Source organism: Gadus morhua, chromosome 11, assembly GCF_902167405.1.
Source record: "Gadus morhua chromosome 11, gadMor3.0, whole genome shotgun sequence".
Taxonomy (NCBI): Eukaryota; Metazoa; Chordata; class Actinopteri; order Gadiformes; family Gadidae; genus Gadus; species Gadus morhua.
Genome location: NC_044058.1, coordinates 98,805 through 120,804, shown reverse-complemented (window position 1 = coordinate 120,804; position 22,000 = coordinate 98,805). Strand labels below are relative to the sequence as shown.

Genomic DNA, 22,000 nt, shown 5'->3' with positions numbered 1-22,000 from the left:
AGAGTATTTTTTGTGGTTCAACTACGGTGGGGCTAACCCATACAGCCGTGGGGCTCAAATCAATGCCAGAATTTCAATGTTAATATATATTCAATAAAACAACACCCTCCCACAGCTAGACACACGCGTGACGCACACGCGCGCACACAGACAGAGAGACAGAGAGAGAGAGAGAGAGAGAGAGAGAGAGAGAGAGACGCTAGTTACGTTAATACTGTAGTTACGTTAACAGCACAGCCGGTAGATCCGACTGAAAATTTGGCAGATATAGAAGGCGATGAGACCAATATAAGATTTATTTATTTTCTTTGACACACAGATCACCCAATTAAACAAAACACAATACTACCACACAAAAGCCAAGAGTCAAAACACATCTCCAACTAATTTAATATGCTAATCAAGAAACAAGACAGCAGCAAGGAAGGAACATCACGCGGACAACACGCAAAACGTCACTAAAGTTTCCAAAAACAATATTGAAACTCACCAGGTTGAGATTTTCAAATGAGTACAATCCGCCGGTTTTTTGTGATTGGAGGCAAAGATGTCGATGATGCGCCTGAACATCCAAAGTCTTTGTCCTTTGTTTGTTGATGGACAGCAGCGCCAAGTTGCTGTTTCGGGTATCACCGCTGCTGTTCCGTAGATAGTTCTTAATCCGACGGAGGCAGGAGAAACTGCGTTCGCACGAAGCAGAGGTCACGGGCAGGGTCAGTGAAATACAGATGAGTCTGTATAAATCAACAAAAGCATCCCGGTAAGGTTGCATTAAAGCGAGAAATTCCAAAGTGTCATTCACTACATGTCCCTGTGCTTTCTTTCTTTCCAGCAGACGCTGGAATTTGGTGTAGCTCTGCTGTCAGGTTTTCCTCAGTCACTCCATAGAACTGCGCCATGGGCTGCAGACATTTCTTGTCTAGGAAAGACGCATGTTTGGGGCTGAGTGCCGAGACTCCAGTTAAAACACCTCGGCCTCGGTTGAGAAACGTCTTCTCATTTCACCGACAAGTCTGTCAATTACTGGGTAAATACAAATGTGTGCGCTGCGCATCTGAAGTTGTAACAGGTGTGCGCTCAACTGGGGCCTCGACAACAAACTCCTGAAGAATTCGAGGAGGCTGTGTCCGTCTCTTTTCGCATGTCCCGTCCTGGCTCACACCGGCTTTTGTGCACAGGTCCGCTACTCTGTCCCGAATGTCAATCCACGACTCTTCTGCGCGTTTGTCTGACAATGTCGCTATGACTGACTCTGATAAGTCTATTGTGGACGAAAGCCTCAAGAGTGGGAGATTGGAGCTCGTCAGACATGATTTTGTGACCCGGAATAGCTCCTCGAAAAGCGTGAGACGCAGGACAAACTGTTCATCAACAAGTCCATTCACAGCCCTGGCCTCCGTTTTCCTCCGCGCATTAGGCTGAGACATGATATCCAGAAGTGTCGCCCGTATTGCAGGCAGTGACTTTCGGATTGCCACCAATGGCGCATATTGACATGCCCAGCGTGTGTCGGATAGGCTCTTCAGTTCAACGGGCTGTGTCACTGATTCTATCTCTCTCTGTTTCTTGATGAACAGATCATGGGCGACAGAGTTGAGAAAAAGTTGTACAACATTTGTATAGTTTCAAAAAACTCTGCTGCCGCTTCAACATTGCGGACCACATCGACCAAAACGAGGTTTAACCTGTGCGCATGACAATGAATGTACAGTGCTTGTGGCACATCCTTTTTGAATTTCTGCTGAACGCCACTTTTGGAGCCCGACATAACTGCAGCGCCATCATAACACTGTCCGACACACATGTTTTTGTCAATATTACCACTGTGATAGAGTCTGTTGTATGCTTCTCAGGAGCGAGTCGGCGTCCAGGCCATCTTGCATGCGCGAAGTGTAGGAATTCCTCACGCCAAATTGTCTCGTTTTAAATACCGCACAACAATGGAAATCTGTTCCAGTTTACGGATATCTTTGCTTTCGTCAACCATTAGGGCGAAATGTTCTGCTTCTCGGGTTTCTTCACTTATTTCATTTCTGACCATGTCAGCCATAATCTCAAAAATCTTGTTTTAAATGTCTTTATGTGTGTACTTAGCATTTCTTGGATTATCCTTCAGTTTCTTTGCTACTGTCTGATCAAATTCACCAATTAAGTTCAGCAGCTCCACAGAGTTGCCCTTATTTTCTGACTCTGCATTCTCTCGGTGACCTCGCTGAGCAATACCTTGGCATGCAGTGTAACGTAGAGACATAACCACAGCCCTCATATACTCTCTGTTTTCCTTTACGATTTTTGAATGACCTGCATCTATCATGTTTCCTAATCTCGAGCCATCTGTCGTTGCCAGTTTAAATTCAGCCCATGCCTCCATGGCGAACTTGTGTGCCGCACTTGCGTTGTGTTTTTTAAGGGCTGCTGTTGCGTGTTTCCAGTTCTTGTATCCATTAGAAAAGGCCGGCTCTGAATGGAACCGGTGCCCACCACCACCCAAAAAATGTTGGTTACCTATTAGCCTTGAAGGGTAATTTTTCCTGATAGGGCGCTGCGGTCCATCTCCAGGTCGTTTGCTAATGTCAGTGGTAGCATTAGCATCATGGCCGTGGTTGGCTGTGGTTGGCTGTGGCTGACCATGCCAGCCCCTTTCCTCGTCCTCTTCCTCCTGCTGCTCCATCTCCTCTTCTTCTTGCTCATCTTTGTCCGGCCGAGCCTGGCACATGGGAGACGCGGGACCTGAGTGGTCGTCTTCCCCCGCAGGTGTCAACGGTGTGTCCGTAGTTTTATCCAAAACGCCCGCCACCGCCATCTGTTCTTCCGTCCGACGACGTTTAAAAACAAATTTATCCATGATAAATTTTGACCAGCTTACTAATGTTAACCTAATAACATGACTGTAAGCCACTAACGCTAACTACTACAGCCAGGTAGCTTCTAACAAAGATAATTCAAATTTCAACCAAACTGTCTCTGTGTCGAGCATACACTAAAAGCGCGCTCACAGGAGTGACTGACAGGTTCCCCACTGATCTCAGGACAGCACAGTCCATGTTGATTAATAATAACGGCGGATGCTGGAGGCCGACTCTTAATGAACCCAGATCAGTGACAGTTGTCATTGCAGCTGCCTGAATGCCGTTACGACGTGGGGGCGCTGTTGGACTCCGCACTTTTCTTGGTTGTTTTATGGTAGGGCTAAAGGTAGGGCTAACACAATTCTTGATTGGGCTATAGCCCAACCAAGCCCTACCCTGGCGCCGCCTCTGTGTGTGTGTGTGTGTGTGTGTGTGTGTGTGTGTGTGTGCGCGCGCGTGTGTGCGCTTCCGAGTTTGTGTCGATGCCGTGCGGTGTGTGCGCGTGCTTGTGTGTGTAGTGTGTGCGCGCATGTGTGTGCGTTTGTGACTTTTAAGACACATGACATTTTCTAGGATGCCAACTTTCTATTAAAAGTCAACCTATTCCACACAACATTTTCTCTCCAATAGTTTTCCCCTGGATGATACACTGGCCTACACAGAAACACACAAGAAAATAAGGGAGAAGTTGTCCTGGAGAAGGTTGAGGAAAATGAGGTTCACCTCAAGAAAAAAACAACAACACAAAAACATGCACAAACACACACAAACGCGCATGCACACCAATATCCATACACGCACAGAAAAAGCTTTACCTGTACGAAGCTGAACTCCCTCCAGCTGAGTGCATTGCTGACAGAGGGAAGGGAGGTAATCCCCAGCAGAACGTACAATGCGAATCCCAGAATCCCAACGGAAAAGTAGGAATCAGTACGCCAGGCGGAGGTCGTATCGAACACCGCTGTCTTGTTCTCCCGGATCTGACAGAGAAAAAGAGCGGTGGTAGAAATACAAATCAGGTGGCTTATCGGCACCTGTTTAGAAATGCTTTATTGATGCTCTTGCCTTACCTGCAGCACTGTGTGTGCTGTAACTTTGTATCTCACGTAGTATCTGGAGGCCATATGTAAACAAGAATATCATATATTATTTACCAAGATGTTCCTAAACATTCATAGCTTTATAATGGTCTCACCTAAACTAAAGGTGAACATTGGTCTTAAAGTGGTTATCCAGGGATAGGTATACGTGAACAAGGTTGTGCATTTTCTCCTGCAGGTGTGTGGAGGCTATAGAGGGGTGCTGTACAGCATACCTTATGGGGATGAGCAGAGTATAGAGCACATGCAGGAAGGCAAAGCCCAGCGCCAACAGGCCCAGCTGCTTCCTGCACAGCATCCAGTGGTCCAGCCAATCAGGGAAGCGCCTGCCAGTCAATAGTTGATCATGATCCATTATTATTTAAGAAATGTACATTGCCCGAAACATAATGGCTTTGTTGAAACATTTAGCATTTAGATTCTGTAATCAAATTGCAAATTGAGAATAGATGTGAAATGGTCAAAGAGAGAGGTTTGTTGGTTTGTTTTGTTTGTTATGAGGGTTATAAGGGGTGAAGGCAGCCGTTTCCCAAACCAACTCTGGAGGTGTAAACACTATATCACATCTAGATTCATGAGAGGTAGGGGCGAGTTGCCCTAATGTGGGACACTTTTTGCAATTTCAACTTATGTGTGATATTACCAAACTAAGCCACTACATTTGACCCACACCGGAAACCATTCTGAAATCCCCAAGATGTTGGCTACTGAAAACAGGAAAAAATTATTCAGGTATCATACTCAGAGAAGAAATTTCACATATATTAGTGCTCCATGTGCAAAATTGCTCAAGAAAATGTGTTTGCTCTAGTCTGGGACGGTGTGTGCCCTAATCTGGGACAGTCAATATGAGGGATAAAAAAGACAATATCACCTTAATTTAAATGTATCTGCTCATGAATATTTATGTCAAATGTACAGACCCATGCTTTGTGATACCAATTACTACAATACATTCATATATATGTAGATAAATGAATAATGCGTGCGTGTGGTTGATGCGTGAGTGACTAAAAGCCTTTGTCCTGGCTAGCTAGTCTAGCTAGCTTGATTTTAGTGTGACTAAAAGCTAGTGCTTTAACATAGCTAGTCCTCTAAACTAGATTAAATGGCCCATCAAGACTGGGTTCTGATCCTATTGTACTAATAAACCCTGAATTTAATACACATTACACATTTAAATGCTTATTTTCACAATTAACATGACTGTCCCAGATCAGGCAAATCATGCTCTCCCACATTCGGAAACACATTTTCATAATATTTTTGCCTAATTTGCAGCATAATTATATCATAAACACAATCTGATATCAAATATGATTTTGTTTTTGTTTATTACAAATTTATAACCTTAGAATAAATTTTCTCTAAAACCTATCTCACTGACTTTTTCGGGACTTCACACTGTGCACTTACGGTTTGGCTGTAGCCCCTCCCCTATCTTTATAACCAAAATCGTGAAGACATGTGATTTCAATCACAGGGCATCCCTTCTTGCATTTGACAATATAATTAATTTGCATGTTTCAGAATAAGAGATAAATGCTCCAGACTTTAGGTGTCCCAGATTAGGCAGTGTCCCACATTAGGGCAACTCACCCTATGTTGTCATCCGAATCTCTCACAGAGGTGTTGAGCGTTATAACGTGCTGAGCTCAGACGTCCAAGTTCATCAAGAAGGATAAAGCTATTGGGACTCGCATGCAAATATATCTGAAACATTGTCAGGCTGTATCACATTTTCTAAAGAATCTGTAGGTCGTAAAAGATGCAATTCTAGAATTAAAAAGCATTTGCCAGCATTAGCCAAAGCAAAGTAAACTTGTACACTTTAATGGCTGCATTCAAACACGTTTTCTGTGACTCTGTGTGAGTGTGCGCCCATTTTGCCTTTGTGTAAACAGATTAGTTTTAAAGCTTCGTGATATTTATCTCATGAACACCAGAAGAATGTGAATGACTAAACTAAGCTCACTGTGGCTCAGCTATTGAAGGTTCTCTTCAGTCTGTGCTCGCTGACCTGTACTTGGTTCCTCTATACAGCTGAAGGATGGCAGCCATTACGCCTGGCAGGTAGCACAGAGACAACATGATCAGAGATACGATGGGGAACACCTGCATGAACACACAGGTTATAGAATTGTAACACATGAAGCTGGAGTAGAAGCAACATATTAGCTACTACGGAGGGCCTTCTGGTCCTGATGGGGTTTGGATGTTTCTACCTTGTTGGCCAGGGACACCATGATCCTAAAGGAGATGTCCTTGTCCTGCTCCACATAGGCATAGATAACGTCTCTGATGAGCAGGTAGAAGAAGAAGAAGGCGGTGAGGCCGGTGGCGATGCAGAGAGGTAGCCTCCACTCGGGGAACAGCTGCAGGGGGAAGTCCTCCACCTCCCTGGCGGCTGACAGACTGCCTCTGTCCAGGACGCTGAGGCCCAGCCTGGTAGCCAGCTCTCTGACCGCCTGCTTGGCCTCAGCCTTGTCCCCACACAGGAACACCTGGAGATGGGAGGACGACTACAGACTGCACTTTCAGCCTGCTAGACTCAAGGTGTGGCTTATATAAGGCTTCCTCACTTATGCATACTAGTCATTATTATAATTACACAGATGAAGACTAAAGGAGATATTTGACTCCAGAGGATATAGCGCACGTTACCACCTGCAGTGCCATGGCTTTCTACAGAACATACACCTAATTTTAGACTTTGCTGAAAGAGGTAATAGCAGAAGAAAAATATTGTATATTCACATACATCCTCCGTCAAACAGAAATACACACATTCCATGTCACACCCCGACACACAATATTTGGTACATCTACACATACACACACACAGACACAAAAATAGAGATTGTGTGGTTAAGGGTCCCCTGGGTCTTCCCTACCAGGTCAAACTCACACGGAAAATTCCACACAGACAGTTCTGGTCAGCTGGAGAGGAAAGCTTTGGTTGGAGCTCAAAGGGACTGAGGGCTAATCCGTCAAAGACCCATGGCTGATACACTTGAGTCGTGATCGTTCTACAAATCAGCGGGCCTTAATGTGTTGATGTCTACAGTTTAAGACTAACTAAAGCGTTGTGAGCAGTTGCATTTCCAATCCAGTTTCTTGTCCTGATTATTTTGGTAACATAAAGTCGAAAAAAGATGCATTAATAAAATTGTTATAAGTTCTGCTACTGATAATGAAACAAGAAACATTGATTCATTCACATGTCGCATTTTTACTTATTTATCTTCTTTTTTAACACATATACTTATACAACTACACCCCACCACACTAACTTCAAAATACAAAAAAAACACTCAAACACAGACAAGACATACAGATGGACAAACACAGTACCTGTCTGTGAGCATCTGAAGGTCCGTTCTGTAAAGACCAGGCTGAGACTGTATTGAAGGCTTTAACAACAGACGCTGCAGGGATCAGGCTGAAGAAAATAAAGCAACACACACACTTACACACAAAGCAATCACCATTTTTATTGGCATACTTTGCATCCGAGAAGTGTGAAGCAGTTGAGTTAATTTGTTTCCCACCTCTGCAAAAACTCAGCATTGGATTCTGGGTAGAGGCCCTTCTTGCTGTTGTTACTGACGTCCACCAATACCTAATGATCAATGGGAATGGGTGAGCAGGTTCACGTGACGTCACTAGCTTTGCGCTGCCATCTTGACGACCGATCCCACCCACTGACCCACTGATTTCAGTGGTAACTCAGCACCAACAACAACACCTACAACCACAATCAAACAATGAGGATGCGCTCTTTTATTCTCTTTAGTGCAGGTAATGAAAGGTTCTGAAAGATGGCATATCCATGTAGCTTACTAATGAATAGAATGCATACAAAAAAACGTTGACATATGACCCACTATGTTCTGCTCCATATACCCAATGATGACATCGTCCCAGCCAAAGAGTATTGGTACTAATACCTCACTCATTGTCCAAAATAATCCATAATAATTCAAATCGGGTTTTGTTATGGGTACAAAATTAATCTTGAAGAAAACTCGTCCTAAGCGTCCCCGGCGAAATTATCGTCTATGATTTGATGACTGATTTCAACGATCAATGATAGTAACCCACCACAAACTGTCACAAATATATAGTCCTTATCAGATAAAGATTATTGGTGGCCAATTGCCTCACTTTAGCGTCCTTCACCCATCCAGCCACAGCATATTGGTAGGCATCAGTGCTCTTGAACGTTTTCAAGATATCTCCACTGTATTGGGAGGGGTTGTGGACTAAATAAATATATATGTCGTGAAGATTGATTTGAGGCAAGCATACTAATGGACAAAAACTAGGGATAACAAATAAGGATCGGAGCCTAAAATCGATAATATCTCTGTCTCTCTCTAACATTCAGATGAGCGGAGTGGGCGGCCATACTTGGCGAGATCGGTCGTGCAAATGGCGGCGTTCCAGAAAACGTGACGCAGATGAACCTTATGAATAGTCATTAGTGAGGTGTAGTAGATTGTGAGTGGAAGCACCTTTCCCTTCAGTTGAGGCGCTACTTCTTCCATGAAATCGTAGTGTTCTCTATGAACGCAGACGATAACTACAGCGGCTAGCTGTGCAGCTTCTGTATGGCTCATAACCTGAAGGAAGACCAGCAGACAAACAGACATGAGCACCCTCCATCCACACACACACACACACACACACACACACACACACACACACACACACACACACACACACACACACACACACACACACACACACATACACATACATACATACATAAACAAACACACACAGTGATTGGATAATACATTTTACATGTGACAACTCAACTCATTGATTTGTCAAGGACGCTACTCTTCAAACACAGTTCTGGATCACTATTTACTCCAAGGAATATATTTGCACAAATATACATTCGTACAGCTTTATCATTAGGACTTTGCATGGAGTTGTTACACATACTGTGAATTTTTTTTAGCAAAAAGGCAGGTTTTCTTCTCTACTGGCAAAAGTGAACTTCGCTATTTGGCCATGTTTTTAATTAACTTCATGTTGAGAACGTGCCAGACTTTTCCTGGAATCTGTAGAGCTGTGAGTCAAAACAAAGCCCAACAGAGAGGGAGGAAGACAGCGGATAGAGGCATATATATATATAGAATGAGAAGAGAGAGAGAGAGAGAGAGAGAGAGAGAGAGAGAGAGAGAGAGAGAGAGAGAGAGAGAGAGAGGGGAACGTTTTCTCAAGGACCACCAAAGCGTTGTGTTGCTCTAACCCAGTGCGTACCTGAGCCCCCGGGGGCAGGGGGCCACAGCTGTGGGGCCTGCGGCTGCCGTACACCACCCTGTAGCCCGTCTGGAGCAGCCGCTGGCCCAGAGAGCGACCCAGGTCCCCCGTCCCAAAGATACACAACAGCTCTCGCTCCGGGGGTGGCTCCATGCCCAGAGGACGCAGAGACATGCCTGGTTCACCTCAGTTGACATGGCGCAATGTGTTTGCGGCTGCATGCCCAGACACACACATAAACCCACATCACAACACAGTGTCACATGCTGGAGAGATATCTTGTTGTCAAAAAGCACAATAAACACAATAAAAAAATAACAGCAATCTGTCACTGCCTCACAATAGCTTCGGATCCAACAGTTCAGAACAAATAGTTCATGTAATAATACGATCTCAGCAGACAAGCAGCAGTCGTCCTTACCTCTCCGTTGCCCTGACTGACTGACTGACTGACGTTTGTTTTATAGCCGACGTTCTGCCCCCACACCATGTAGGGCATGGGTGCAGCCTTCCCAGGCAAAACCTCCCCGGGAAACTCCAAGGCAAAAGGAAGAAGGGAACACAAATGTTGGGGGGAGCAATACATGTGTGTTTTGGTTTTTTTTGTCCTGGAAAGTGAAGCGTGAGTTTAGTATTAAGTAATAATGGAATTTCTCACTGCCATGCACTGCCAGGACACTGTTTCCTTCTCTCCTTTTCGTTCTCTCTCCCTCGCTCACCCCCACATCCCATTTTCACACATCAACACACACACAAACACCAAATTTTCATAAACAGAGTGCACATGTTAAGATAGTTAAACAGACTTTCCCTACTTTCCATCAGACCCTACTTTGTGGGGAGAGAATTCCAAGAGCCCTCTCTTCCCAATGATCTGATACCATGCACCCTCTCAGACGTTGTCAATATGTGAGTTCCCTGTGGGCACCGGCAGCAACTCTCTGTTGACCTTGTGGAGGTCGCTACGGTCCAAGGGGTGAGGGGAGGTGGTTCTTCAAACACAGGCAGAGATATCTCCCTGCCTGGGTAGATACTGGAGGTTGACCATGGAGTGCATGTGGTTCTGGGTCGCTGGGTTTGAGGTTAGAACCAGCACAACAAGATTTCTTGCCACAAATTCAGTGACATCTGGTGGCTATTATAGGATGAAGATGACATGTCATATAATCAAATATATTTTAACAATTTCCAAACTGCTTCATGTTGTTTTTCAGTGTTGACAGAATTATGAACCAGTAAAACGTAACAGATAGAAGGAAACATAGGGGGCCTATCAAAGCCATAGGACCACCCCTAGCCCAGATGTGTCCTAATCATTTTTTGATGGGGTGCCACAGTTGCAACGCAGGGAAGCAGAGGGACCCCAAGTATAAATTACACTGCCTGCATCTGTGAATAATAGTGTTCTTTTGACTGCAGTGTGTCACCGACATGGGGGGCCCGCCAGGTGCATTCATGAAGTGTGCAGACAAACCCAGCAACTACAGACTAATCTGAGATTTGGGTAGCTGGCTCTGCCCCCTGGCTCAGCCCTTCCTGTTTTCCCAGAGATCTAGAATAGCTCCGGTTTGAGGAGTTGAGGTCAACCACACACCTACTATCTGTCCAATACTATAATTGCTTGTGGTGGGGGGGTGTTTGTGTATTTGTGTGTGTGTGTGTGTGTGTGTGTGTGTGTGTGTGTGTGTGTGTGTGTCACACATATAATCTATTGTGTGATACACAATAGGGTAATAATGCACTCACCACTTCCAAAAGGATTTCTAATGCCTGTGAAAATTATAACATCCATCATGGCTTCTACAAAGCACAGCTTCATTGCTCAAGATGACCTCAGCATGTCATGGCCAGTCAAGTCACTGACCTATGTATTTCTCAGCATCGTCAAACAATCTCGTGAGTTCACATTATGTTTCTCTCTGCTGATCAGTCTGGCTGCCCATTAAACCGTCTCCAAAAGTCACAAAAGATAGGTCCAAGCAGCCCTTAGGGGAGGAATGCCGCAGTGATCAATGGGAGGCCGTAGTCGGCCCAATCAAAGCAGGGCTTAAGGAAAGTCGGAGCAATCTACAGAGCAATCAAAACAGTTTTCTCTGAAATAGAAAATGTTAAAGGAATCAAAGAAATATGCAGTTTTTTTGACAACAGAAGGGCCGCCCAGATGCCTTATTCAGCTGGATTGACAGCCAATGTCGTGGAATTAACCGAGATATAATCACTTCGACTAACTTAAGAGAGAGGAAATAAAATTGAGGGGTCCGGAGCAAGTATGACAAAAATACTTTATTGTTAAAAATGCAACGACAAGGCTGAGTGGTTTGCAAAGCACTGACGGTCAACAGATCCGGCGTCCTCTTTATCCACACACTCAAAGCAGTTTCCTGTTTGAGGTGTCCGCCAACAATCAATCACAAATTCCTCTAAGCGACTGGTCAACAAGATAAGCTAGGCTGAGGTCAGCATGCATTGTCCCCGTAGCTTCCTGTTCCTGTGGGGGTTCCAACTTACGCTCTGACCCAAGACTCCCTGGCACCGTGTCAAGCCCTAGATCAGAATCCAGAGGCGCTTTAAATGTTTTCTACCATTAGATATATGGGCCCAATAATAATAATCATGGTTTACCATAGAATATAATCATTTAATTTCTTCCACACATACTTGACTTTCACACAAGGCTGATGCTGGCCTCAAACCATGGTTGACGAATGGCATCCAATTCAGTAATATAACAAGGATGTGTGATACCTTGTATGATTGAATGTTGAATTGATACTATGTGCTGCTTAGGCAAGGTAACCTATGCTATTGGACAGTATAACTTTTAAGTTTACCACACGGATGCATAACCTTAGACTAAAACCAAGCTTACATAAAATAAGAATTTTCGCTTTATTGCTGGTGTTACGTATTTTTAAGAACATAAGCTGCCTCCAACATAGCCTCTAGGAAGCAGATTCAAACACACAAGCTGTATTACCTCCACATAGCCTCTAGGAAACAGATTCAAAACACACAAGCTGTATTACCCTCACATAACCACTAGGATGCAGGACCAAACATATAAGCCGTAAATACTATACATAGCCACAAGGGGAGCATGACCTTACTGAAGGCTGCTATGGGGGATTATCACGCTGATACGTAGTACTTCCGCATTCGGTGTTCTTTGTGCACTGTGACATCCGGTGAATCACTCATCACTCTGGCGAACTGATGATGGAGGACCGGCAGTTCACTTTCACGACATCCCTTGGTAAATGTACCCAAAGTCACGTTTTCTGAAGTTCACAGACTTACCGAACAACACTCCATAACAGCCCGCTCAAAACTGGACATGGGATTGTTTATTTTTCGAGAAATATATCGACTACGAATGCAAGTGTCTGCTAGCTAGCTTACGCTAGGTAGGTTGGCTTATGCTATCGTCAGTTTGGCGTCAGCTCAGTCTGGAGGGATGATGAAATGATAAAAGAGATGAAAAATAAGGTAGACTTGTACTTCTTTGGTACATATATGAATGTGTATCTTCAGCAGAAAGTGAAATGAACTGAATGAATAAAGGAACTGAAAGAATAAAAGGATTTAATTCATTCCCTTTTTCTGAGTACATTATATATTAACATTATTTTGAATACTTTCAGGATGGACTGACTGGACTTTAAAATTGATTATAGATGAACGACTTCTCATTCAATTGCATACATGTCATTCAAAATATACAATGTTTTCAGTATACAGAATTACAGCACCGGAAAAAAATGAAGGGACCACTCCAAATGTTCAGTGCCTCTCGTTTAATATTTATATATTATATTTAATATTTATAGGTACATGTTTTGAGTAGAAACACTCTTCAACAGGGATGTAGCCTTTTTAAATCAAGTGGTCCCTGGAAGTTGGTCATCACACAGCAGACGGTCCACAGCTGGTTGACTGTCGCAGACAAGGTGAAAGGACAGTGCGTTCCCAGATGCGGTATTCCTTGACTCTGCCTATTGCTCTTTTCTACGAGGATTCGAAGTCGGGCGATTGCTTGTGTTTTCAGAGCATCTTTCTTCGGTGAACTGCGCAGTGGTTAGAGATAAGTTAATTAGTATTATTATTGGAGTGCTTCAGTCCATCTTAAACATTTGTCTACATATCTTTATGGTCACATTTGGGTCAAAGTTTTAATTTGAAATGTTCATTCCTTTCATGCCTACCTGTCATCTTGAGAGTGGCATAATCAGCGTTGCCCCACGATCAGCTAGTGGCATTTCGATGGTGAAACCCTTGTCTGCCATGCAGCCATCTCCTGGCTCCAGTAAATCCAGCAGTCCACTTCGTTCAGTCAGCTCTGGGTCGGAGATGGAGCCGGTGAAGAGACTTGACACAAAAGTCACAGCACTACAAGGGGCAATCCCAGGTTGTTGTGTTCTTGTAAGATGATGTTCGGGTAATCATTGACTGCACCGAGGTGCAGTCGATGATTACCTGAACATCTGGGGTCTCATTTATAAAACTGTGCGTGGTATCGCTACTAAAAGTGTACGTACGCCCAAAAGCCAAGTTTTGCGTGCGCCAAAAAATATTCAGATTTATAAAAACCTGCGTACGCACACCGTACGCAATCTTTTCTTTATAAATCACAGACTGCCTACAAGTGTGCGCAGCTGAATCAGCTTCACGTTCCGCCCTGTACACGCCCCTTTTAACCATAAATGGTCAATGCAAATGACCTCATGAATTCGATCTGCATATAAAACAGACTCAGATGCAAGTATTATGTCTTGTCGGAAACAACGGCAGAAGTACTGAGAAAAGCAAAAAAGCGAAATTTCAAGGAGGTTGAAGTGGAGACACTTGTGGGTGAGATGGAGGCCCGAAAAGTAGTTTTGTTTGGCGGTCACGGGATTGGGATCGCCAACAACAAAAAGCAGAGTGAGTGGCAACATGTTGCTGCAGCAGTGAACTCTGTCAGTAGCACGGAGCGCACAGTCCCAGAATTAAAAAAGAAGTGGTCTGACATAAAGTTACATATTTTTATGTAGCCTACCAATAAATCCCTAAAGACCCTCTCCCTCCGAATCCTGCCATTTGCATGGTCCGCCAGAAGTGCCATATGGTGCAGCATTACCACAGCGCTCACCTCTGTATTTATAGGGTTACGGTAATAAGACTGACCGAGAACACCTTGGATAATCAGTTTGTAATCACCCACGTAAAATGTTCTTGAACATAACCCCTTTTTAATGCCTGATTTGTCATGAAAAGCATCAAGAGTAACGGACAACGATTGTGATGAGGAGTGTGGCTTGGTTTTCCACACTTGGGATGTAATTGACATTTGATTACGTGTTTACAGTGTCACATAAAAATATTATGTTATTGACACATGTTGGACAGATGCTTTATTCCATGCAGTCGCGCCGTCAGTGGACAGTATGGAGTGACGGGATTAAATATAGAGAATTTTTTTAGATGTATATTCTAAGGAGATGTTTCTGGAGTTATAACTGAGAAATAACGCAGTTGACTTAAATTATTCTGATACATAGATATAACGCATGATACGGGTTGAAATTAAATTAAATGAATGAAGGGCGATGATGAAACATAATCGTTCTTCTCACTCTACAATTCTTCGGTCTGACTTCAGTTCACCACCACACCATCTGTGTCGCCAATTCTCCTTTTCCTCTAAACTATGCGTACGCATGGGTCAGAGTTTGCTTAGGGCTGCGCACAATTTCCCGTCAAGTTGGTTTTTTATAGATCACAACCTTGGCGTGGAAAGTCACGTACGCCAATTTCAGCCCCGTTTTGTGCGTACGCAACGGTTATAAATGAGACCCCTGGACTGTATTGCACAAATTTGCTTGGCATGGTGTTCTTGACTTTCTGTTTACTCATCCAGATGGGGAGGGAGCCAAGGAGCAGGTGACGGTAGTTGGCCCACGGTATAACAACATGGGAGACAGTGGACACACTGACCTGAAACATGACAGCCAGCACCTTCTCTTGCAGGCCTGCAGCAACCCGGCAGCAAAAGAGAAAAAACTCAACCAGTTGCAGTCTACACGTTGGACTGGGAGAAATGGGTTCAAATGTTTGTTTCTTTTTCTGTGCTTTCAACCAATAAACCAACATGGAGGCAGATGGTTAAATAACCTCCCAGAATTCACAAAAAACATCTCTGGATGTGAATCTGGTGTAAAAAAGGATGTCCTTGTCTGAGACACAAAATCTGTGAAAAGGCACTTGAACCACTTTCAGCTGTGACAGCTCTCATCAGCTCCTTGACTGTTTCTTCCAATTGCTGTATGCGTACAGCAGCAGCATCCAGTGCACCTGTATGAGATGAGGAAAAAAAATTAAAACATCTAACCCAGATTTTGGCTGTGACTTGCATATTGGAAGCAGTTTGGACCTCTAAAGAAATTGCTTTTTGTAGCTCAAAATTGCTTTTAAAATTTGCTTTTTATAGCTCAATATTCACCTTTACAATTAATTAAGTAAGATATAAAATGCAACATTTGTACTTGTGATGAAGCTTTTCACATTGTGGTTTGGTCAAATGCTGGGACATCAATAGGACTAAACAATTAGTAGAGATCTGAAAAGTTGAAATACCTCCTCGGTATAACCTAAGAGCCCATTCTGTGATTAAACCATAGGTAGCACATCCTGTCAGGTAGGTGGTTTAAGAACAGTATGGGGTAATAGTAGGCCAATATTTCAGAACACTAACAAACACTGACAAACCTGGTTTAGGAGCAGAACCGAAATCATGTTCTGTCATCACCACCGAAGCTGGTGATGACAGGTCCATAGCAAGGAGCCGTTTGTTTCAGTACGGCTCCTTTCAGCTGCCCACCCAACATCAACTGCTAATAAAACGCTTGAGGAGGCGTTTTGAAAAGAAAAAACTTACATTTTTTTAGAACAGGGTAGAAAGATAATTATGAGCCTTTGATTGATATCCAGACATTTTTTGCGGAGACACAATCCTGTTCCCCACTTGTATTGGAGTGGACGGCGATATCTACTTCTGGGCCACATGAAATGACGGACCCCCGTCCACTCCCAGCTAAAACAGCTGCAATACCAGGTTTGGCCTCTGAGCACGGGTGGATTGCGGAAGTATATGCCTATCCTGGGGGCCTGGCTGGGACGCGAGAAATACGGCCGCCATCTTGGAGTGGTCAACCGGGAGCAGCAACCATAGACGGCAACAGCAGCAGAAACAAGATGCCGGGCTGTTGTACAGCATATTCATGCTCAAATCGGCGGACCATCCTTAATAGGAATCGGGGGATTACTTTTCACAAGTAAGATTTAACATTACCGTACTATTGGTTTTATTTTGTGAAAGGAATATTACCAGCATTTTTGTCTTCGATAGTACTACTGAAATCGTAGCCAGCTAGGCTAATAAACAAGAGTATGACCATGATATGATTGCTTGTCAATGAAATGAAAAATACTTGAATAAATAAATGATGAAGATAAAGATTGTAAAAGACAATAGGGATAAAAGTTAGTTATAAAAAAACAGTCCAGAGGGGGCTAATATATGTTAACTAGCTAGGCAATCAGATGGACAGTGGCTATACACAGTATAGCTAGTCTAGCTTTCCAACCCATTTTTGTGTAGCTGAAAAATGTAGTGATAAACAAGAAAGGCCCTGCCACACCTGACACCTGGAATGGGGTAATCTTGGGATTACTGTTGAACTAGGCTATGTGTTCACCGGCTATGAACTGATACTTGATAAATCATATTCCATAAGCACTGACCTAGATTACATCTGACACTTTTGAAGGTTTCCAAAAGATAAAGATCTGAGGACGAAGTGGGAAGTGGCTTTGAGGAGAGAAGGATTCACTGCAAGTGATTATTCAGTTGTCTGCAGTCAACATTTTAAGCAGGCTGACTTTGACAGGACGGGTCAGATTGTTAGACTACTTGATGGTGTTATTCCATCCCTCTTCAGCTTCCCGGTTCACCTCCAAAAAGTAGGTGTATCATCATAAGGCTAGCATTCACAAATGTAAATATTCTATTGTCAAACAAACTTATCCTTTTATATATTGTATTATGCATAATGTTTCTTAATTTCAGTTGGTAAAGGGCAGGGCTACGTCTACCTCCAGAAGAGCTGACGAAAGCCTGTTCGTGGCCTCTGAGGATTCCCCAGAATTGACAACCTCACACCCACAACCTCAGCCTAATGATGTGAGTATTTCTACTTTAAACATCATATCATAATGTTCCTGGACATATTCAAATCTCACGTTTTGCTGCCACTCATTAAACACTCACAAATAACTGGCTTTGATAGCTGATGACTATAAGAAAGAATGTGGATGTGGGACATAAACTAGTGGTGTCAAAGTGATGTTTGTGAAGTGAAACATTACTCAAACCATGTTCATCCTTTTCTTTCTTTCTATTAGGACCATGTCTAGTGAAACATTACTCAAACCATGTTCGTCCTTCTTTCTACTAGGATCATGGATATGCCTTGCCTACTTCTCCTACCGCTGTTAAGGCTAAAATCAATCAACATTTGGCAAGATTGGAAAGTCTGGAGCGAGAAAAGAAGAATACCATGTCCAGAGAAAAGAGGGCAAAGACCACAGTCAAGGCTCTTTTGGGGGATTTGAGGGAAAAAAACCTCATTAATGAAGAGCTCAGTGAGAAGCTTGCGTTCTACTCAGGTAAGACAAAATTAGCACTTGGAAATTCATGTACATGTTATTGTTACTCTCTTTATTAAACTCCTTGGTTATTATCTGAAGGGGACTAATTAATCTTTGCTCATAACATTTCAGATCTTAAGATGGACTTTGTGGCAAAGAAGGGCCATGAGTACACGCAGAACTGCAGAGAGTTTGCACTCACGCTCCATCTTCATGGTCCAAAGGCATACAAATACCTCAGAGAGACTCGACATTTTCCCCTCCCACATCCACAAACATTACAAAGGTAGGTAGGCTTAATGTTGTCCGATTTGAATTTTTGGAAAATACTGATGTCAACATGTTATAGCTTCTTCTCAATATCTTTACAGGTGGCTGCGTTCGGTGGATGCCAAGCCTGGCCTGAACAAGATGATGCTGGATATGCTGGAGAGAAGATGCCAGGGAGACCCGACTAAATATGGATGTGTTTCACTCATGTTGGATGCCATGTCCATCAAAAAACATGTGCAATATAATCCACATACTGAGTCAATGTCTGGTTTTGTAGACATGGGTGATGGAAACAATGAGAATGATGTTGCTTCGGAGGCTCTTGTGTTCATGGTTGTTGGCCTACAAGGACATTGGAAGGCTCCCATTGCATACTTTCTGACCAGGTCTCTCTCTCCAGAACCACAGGGGGTCCTTCTTAGTCAGGCTTTGGAGGAGCTGCATGCACGGGGCATTCGGGTGGTATGTCTAACAATGGAAGGGCATGCCTCCAATGTCAGCATGTGCAACCAACTTGGGTGTGAGCTGAAGGGGGACCCACGAGACCCGCTTCAAACCAGTTTCCCACATCCGGTGACTGGCGAGAAAGTATTTGTAATGATGGATGCTTGCCACATGCTCAAGTTGGCACGTAATATGTTGCAGGTAAATGATGATCGTTGTAGACCTTTTTGTGCAATTTATGCCTCTGCTGCTAAAAGTTATCTAAATATTGTGTTCTGTCCATTTGCACATTTATGGCTGGACGTGATGATCATAATCTTGCTGTACTTGTTTTGAGCAGTGACTGATTCTTACTCTGCAGGCATACAGTCCAATTGCGACGACCACCGGACCGATCCATTGGAGGTACATCAATCGTCTCCATGATCTGCAAAAAGAGGATGGACTGCATGCTGCCAATAAAATTACAGACAAGCATGTCTACTTTGAGAACCACAAGATGAGGGTGACCCTGGCTGCACAGACACTGAGTCGCTCCGTGTCAGTGGCTCTCCGCACAATGAGGGATCTTTGCTACTCTCAGTTCAAGGACTGTGAGGCAACGGCAGAATTCATTGAGGTAATACAATTAGTGATTTAAAGAACCCAGTACCTGTTTCTTCTTTTTAAACTAGTGCATGCCCGTCCATCCATCGAAGTGGTAAAGCTCTGAAATTTGCTGTAGTACAAAGCAGACTTATGGAAAGAAGGAAGTCAAGCAAATACTAATACTTGCATTTTTACTTGCATGTTGAGCATACAGTTTAGAAATATGTACCTAATACCTTATGATTTACATGCCGCTATGTCTTTATAGATTATTGACAGGCTGTTTGATACAATGAATGGACGCAATCCTCGTGCCAAAGGATACAAAGCTCCCTTGGGTGCTTTTAATTGGACGGAGAGGAAAGCATTTTTCTCAAAAGCTAGGGAGTACTTGCTCACTTTGGTGACAAAAGATGGAACCCCCCTTCACCGGTCTAAGAGGTCAATTAAAATAGTGTTTGTTAAGTTCATGACATGAGTTCTCCGATACTCTTATTTCCTTATTCATCGTGTTCCTAAGATGCTCCGTTCCCTTATGCATCGTGTTCCTAAGATGCTCCGTTGTTCTGCTATGCATCGTGTTCCTAAGATGCTCCGTTGTTCCCTTATGCATCGTGTTCCTAAGATGCTCCGTTGTTCTGTTATGCATCGTGTTCCTAAGATGCTCCGTTGTTACCTTATGCATCGTGTTCCTAAGATGCTCCGTTGTTCCCTATAGGGTGTCTTGTTTCGCCATGATCAGAGTAATACAACTTTTTTCTTTTTCAGGTACTTGTCGGTCATCGGATTTGTCATCAATATCGACACGTTGATGCTGATGATTCCTGAACTGCTCCAGGTTCAGCGGTATGTGCTCACCTACAGGTTCAGCCAGGGTCACTTGGAGCTCCTATTTAACTCAATCAGAGCGTCAGGTACGGTTGATGTTTTAATAATAAACAATAAATTCTTAAAATATAACTAATGAATATCTTTGTTATGTCTATGTGAATAATGTATATTGTGTGTGCCTGTTTTCCATACAAGGCGGATGTACTAATAATCCCACGGCATGCCAGTTCCAGGCCATCTTCCGTCGTCTGATGGTTCGGTGTGGTGTCTCACCTAGAGAGACAGGCAATGTGGCAGCCCATGATAACACTGTGTCCCTGTCTGCTGTGGAGATGTCCTCTGCTGAAACTGCTGAAGAGCACCCATCTCCATTCGCCAACATTTCGGCCCTTGTGTCTGACCACAGTTATCTCCCCACTCGGTTTGGTGGACTGGTGGAAAATGCTCTGGTCTACATAGCAGGATTTGTAGTCAGGCAGATTCTACGAAAGCTGTCCTGTGCTGTGTGCCGTTGGAGCTTGGTCAGAGATGCTGTGCCATCTTCATTTGACAAGAACTTCCACCTTCTGACCCTGAAAAACAACGGCGGCCTAGTGATTCCATCACTAGGCACAGTGAAGGTTTGATTTTATTATCTTGTTTTTTTTTATATTAAAGTTGCTTTTTTCTTATTTCTCTGTTCTGTAGTGTCTTTGAGCACTGTGTAAAGCACTATATAAATATAATGTATTATTGTTGTTATTATTATTATAAGGTGCTGAGTGCTGCAGAGAGGGTGATCCGCCAAGCTTCAACAATGCAAGCTGAAGCTCCTAAGGTGTCAACAGTGCTACACATCGTCCGAGGGGAGATTGGAACAGAGGATGTATTTCTGCTTGGGGAACACATTGAGGAGACGCAGTTTGGCATCGACAACCACCATTCGGACTTGCTCTCATTGGTTGTGTCGGTGTTTCATAAGATAAGGCTGCACCACATTGCCAAACTCGCCTCTCTTGAACTTCAGAAAGGAAGCACGAGAAAGAAGCTCTGTAAAACAGTCCTCTTTCAGGGGTTTTAACCCTAACCCTGGCTGCTTTTTATTGTATTTTTGAATTTCACTAGTTCTGTTCTGTTCATTTTCCTGTATATTTATATTTAGTTTATTTACTGTAAATAAACATTCCATCAGACCTATGGAAAGAAGGAAGTCAAGCAAATACTAATACTTTCATTTTTACTTGCATGTTGAGCATACAGTTTAGAAATATGTACCTGATACCTTTATGATTTACATGCCGTTATGTCTTTATAGATTATTGACAGGCTGTTTGTTACAATGAATGGACGCAATCCTCGTGCCAAAGGATACAAAGCTCCCTTGGTTGCTTTTAATTGGACGGAGAAGAAAGCATTTTTCTCAAAAGCTAGGGAGTACTTGCTCACTTTGGTGACCAAAGATGTAACCCCCCTTCACCGGTCTAAGAGGTCAATTCAAATAGTGTTTGTTAAGTTCATGCCATGAGTTCTCCGATACTCTTATTTCCTTATGCATCGTGTTCCTAAGATGCTCCGTTGTTCTGTTATGCATCGTGTTCCTAAGATGCTCCGTTGTTCCCTTATGCATCGTGTTCCTAAGATGCTCCGTTGTTCCCTTATGCATCGTGTTCCTAAGATGCTCCGTTGTTCCCTTATGTTAGTTCTGTTCTGATCATTTTCCTGTATATTTATCTATATTATTTACTGTAAATAAACATTCCATCAGCAGATTTGTATTATGATGCATTCTCATTTTAGGCAAAGTATGAGACAAAACAGTATAATTGTAACCATGAATAAGTCATTCAATTAACAATATTTAAATACTAACATTGTTGGGTAAGAATTTGGTTTTATTCTGAATCCAGTGAAACAGATTGGTGGTTTTAGCTGATATAAAAACTTTCAGGTGTTTTATGTTTAAATATTTGGCAG

The 22,000-nt window shown here is 43.2% G+C and overlaps 1 protein-coding gene across 7 annotated transcripts in view; it reads right to left on the bottom strand.

The window, feature by feature from the left end:
- LOC115553679 (metalloreductase STEAP4) overlaps nucleotides 1-9,666 on the bottom strand; it is a 28,343-nt gene extending 18,677 nt beyond the window's left edge. Inside the window, exons 1-12 of one of the 7 annotated variants that reach the window (XM_030370145.1) lie at nucleotides 9,648-9,666; nucleotides 9,227-9,441; nucleotides 8,467-8,574; nucleotides 7,501-7,571; nucleotides 7,304-7,391; nucleotides 6,175-6,453; nucleotides 5,970-6,064; nucleotides 4,165-4,275; nucleotides 3,920-3,962; nucleotides 3,665-3,829; nucleotides 2,506-2,803; nucleotides 491-680 (exon numbers count right to left, since the gene is read on the bottom strand). In XM_030370145.1, coding sequence (XP_030226005.1) covers nucleotides 491-680; nucleotides 2,506-2,803; nucleotides 3,665-3,829; nucleotides 3,920-3,962; nucleotides 4,165-4,275; nucleotides 5,970-6,064; nucleotides 6,175-6,453; nucleotides 7,304-7,391; nucleotides 7,501-7,571; nucleotides 8,467-8,574; nucleotides 9,227-9,400 — 1,622 coding nt within the window. In that variant the 5' untranslated portion in view covers nucleotides 9,401-9,441; nucleotides 9,648-9,666. Of the gene's footprint in view, nucleotides 1-490; nucleotides 735-2,505; nucleotides 2,804-3,664; nucleotides 3,830-3,919; nucleotides 3,963-4,164; nucleotides 4,276-5,969; nucleotides 6,065-6,174; nucleotides 6,454-7,303; nucleotides 7,392-7,500; nucleotides 7,572-8,466; nucleotides 8,575-9,226 lie in introns of those variants that run through there. The other 6 variants (XM_030370143.1, XM_030370142.1, XM_030370146.1 and 3 more) reach the window with 6 other exon arrangements.
- Between the last annotated feature and the right edge of the window lie 12,334 nt (nucleotides 9,667-22,000).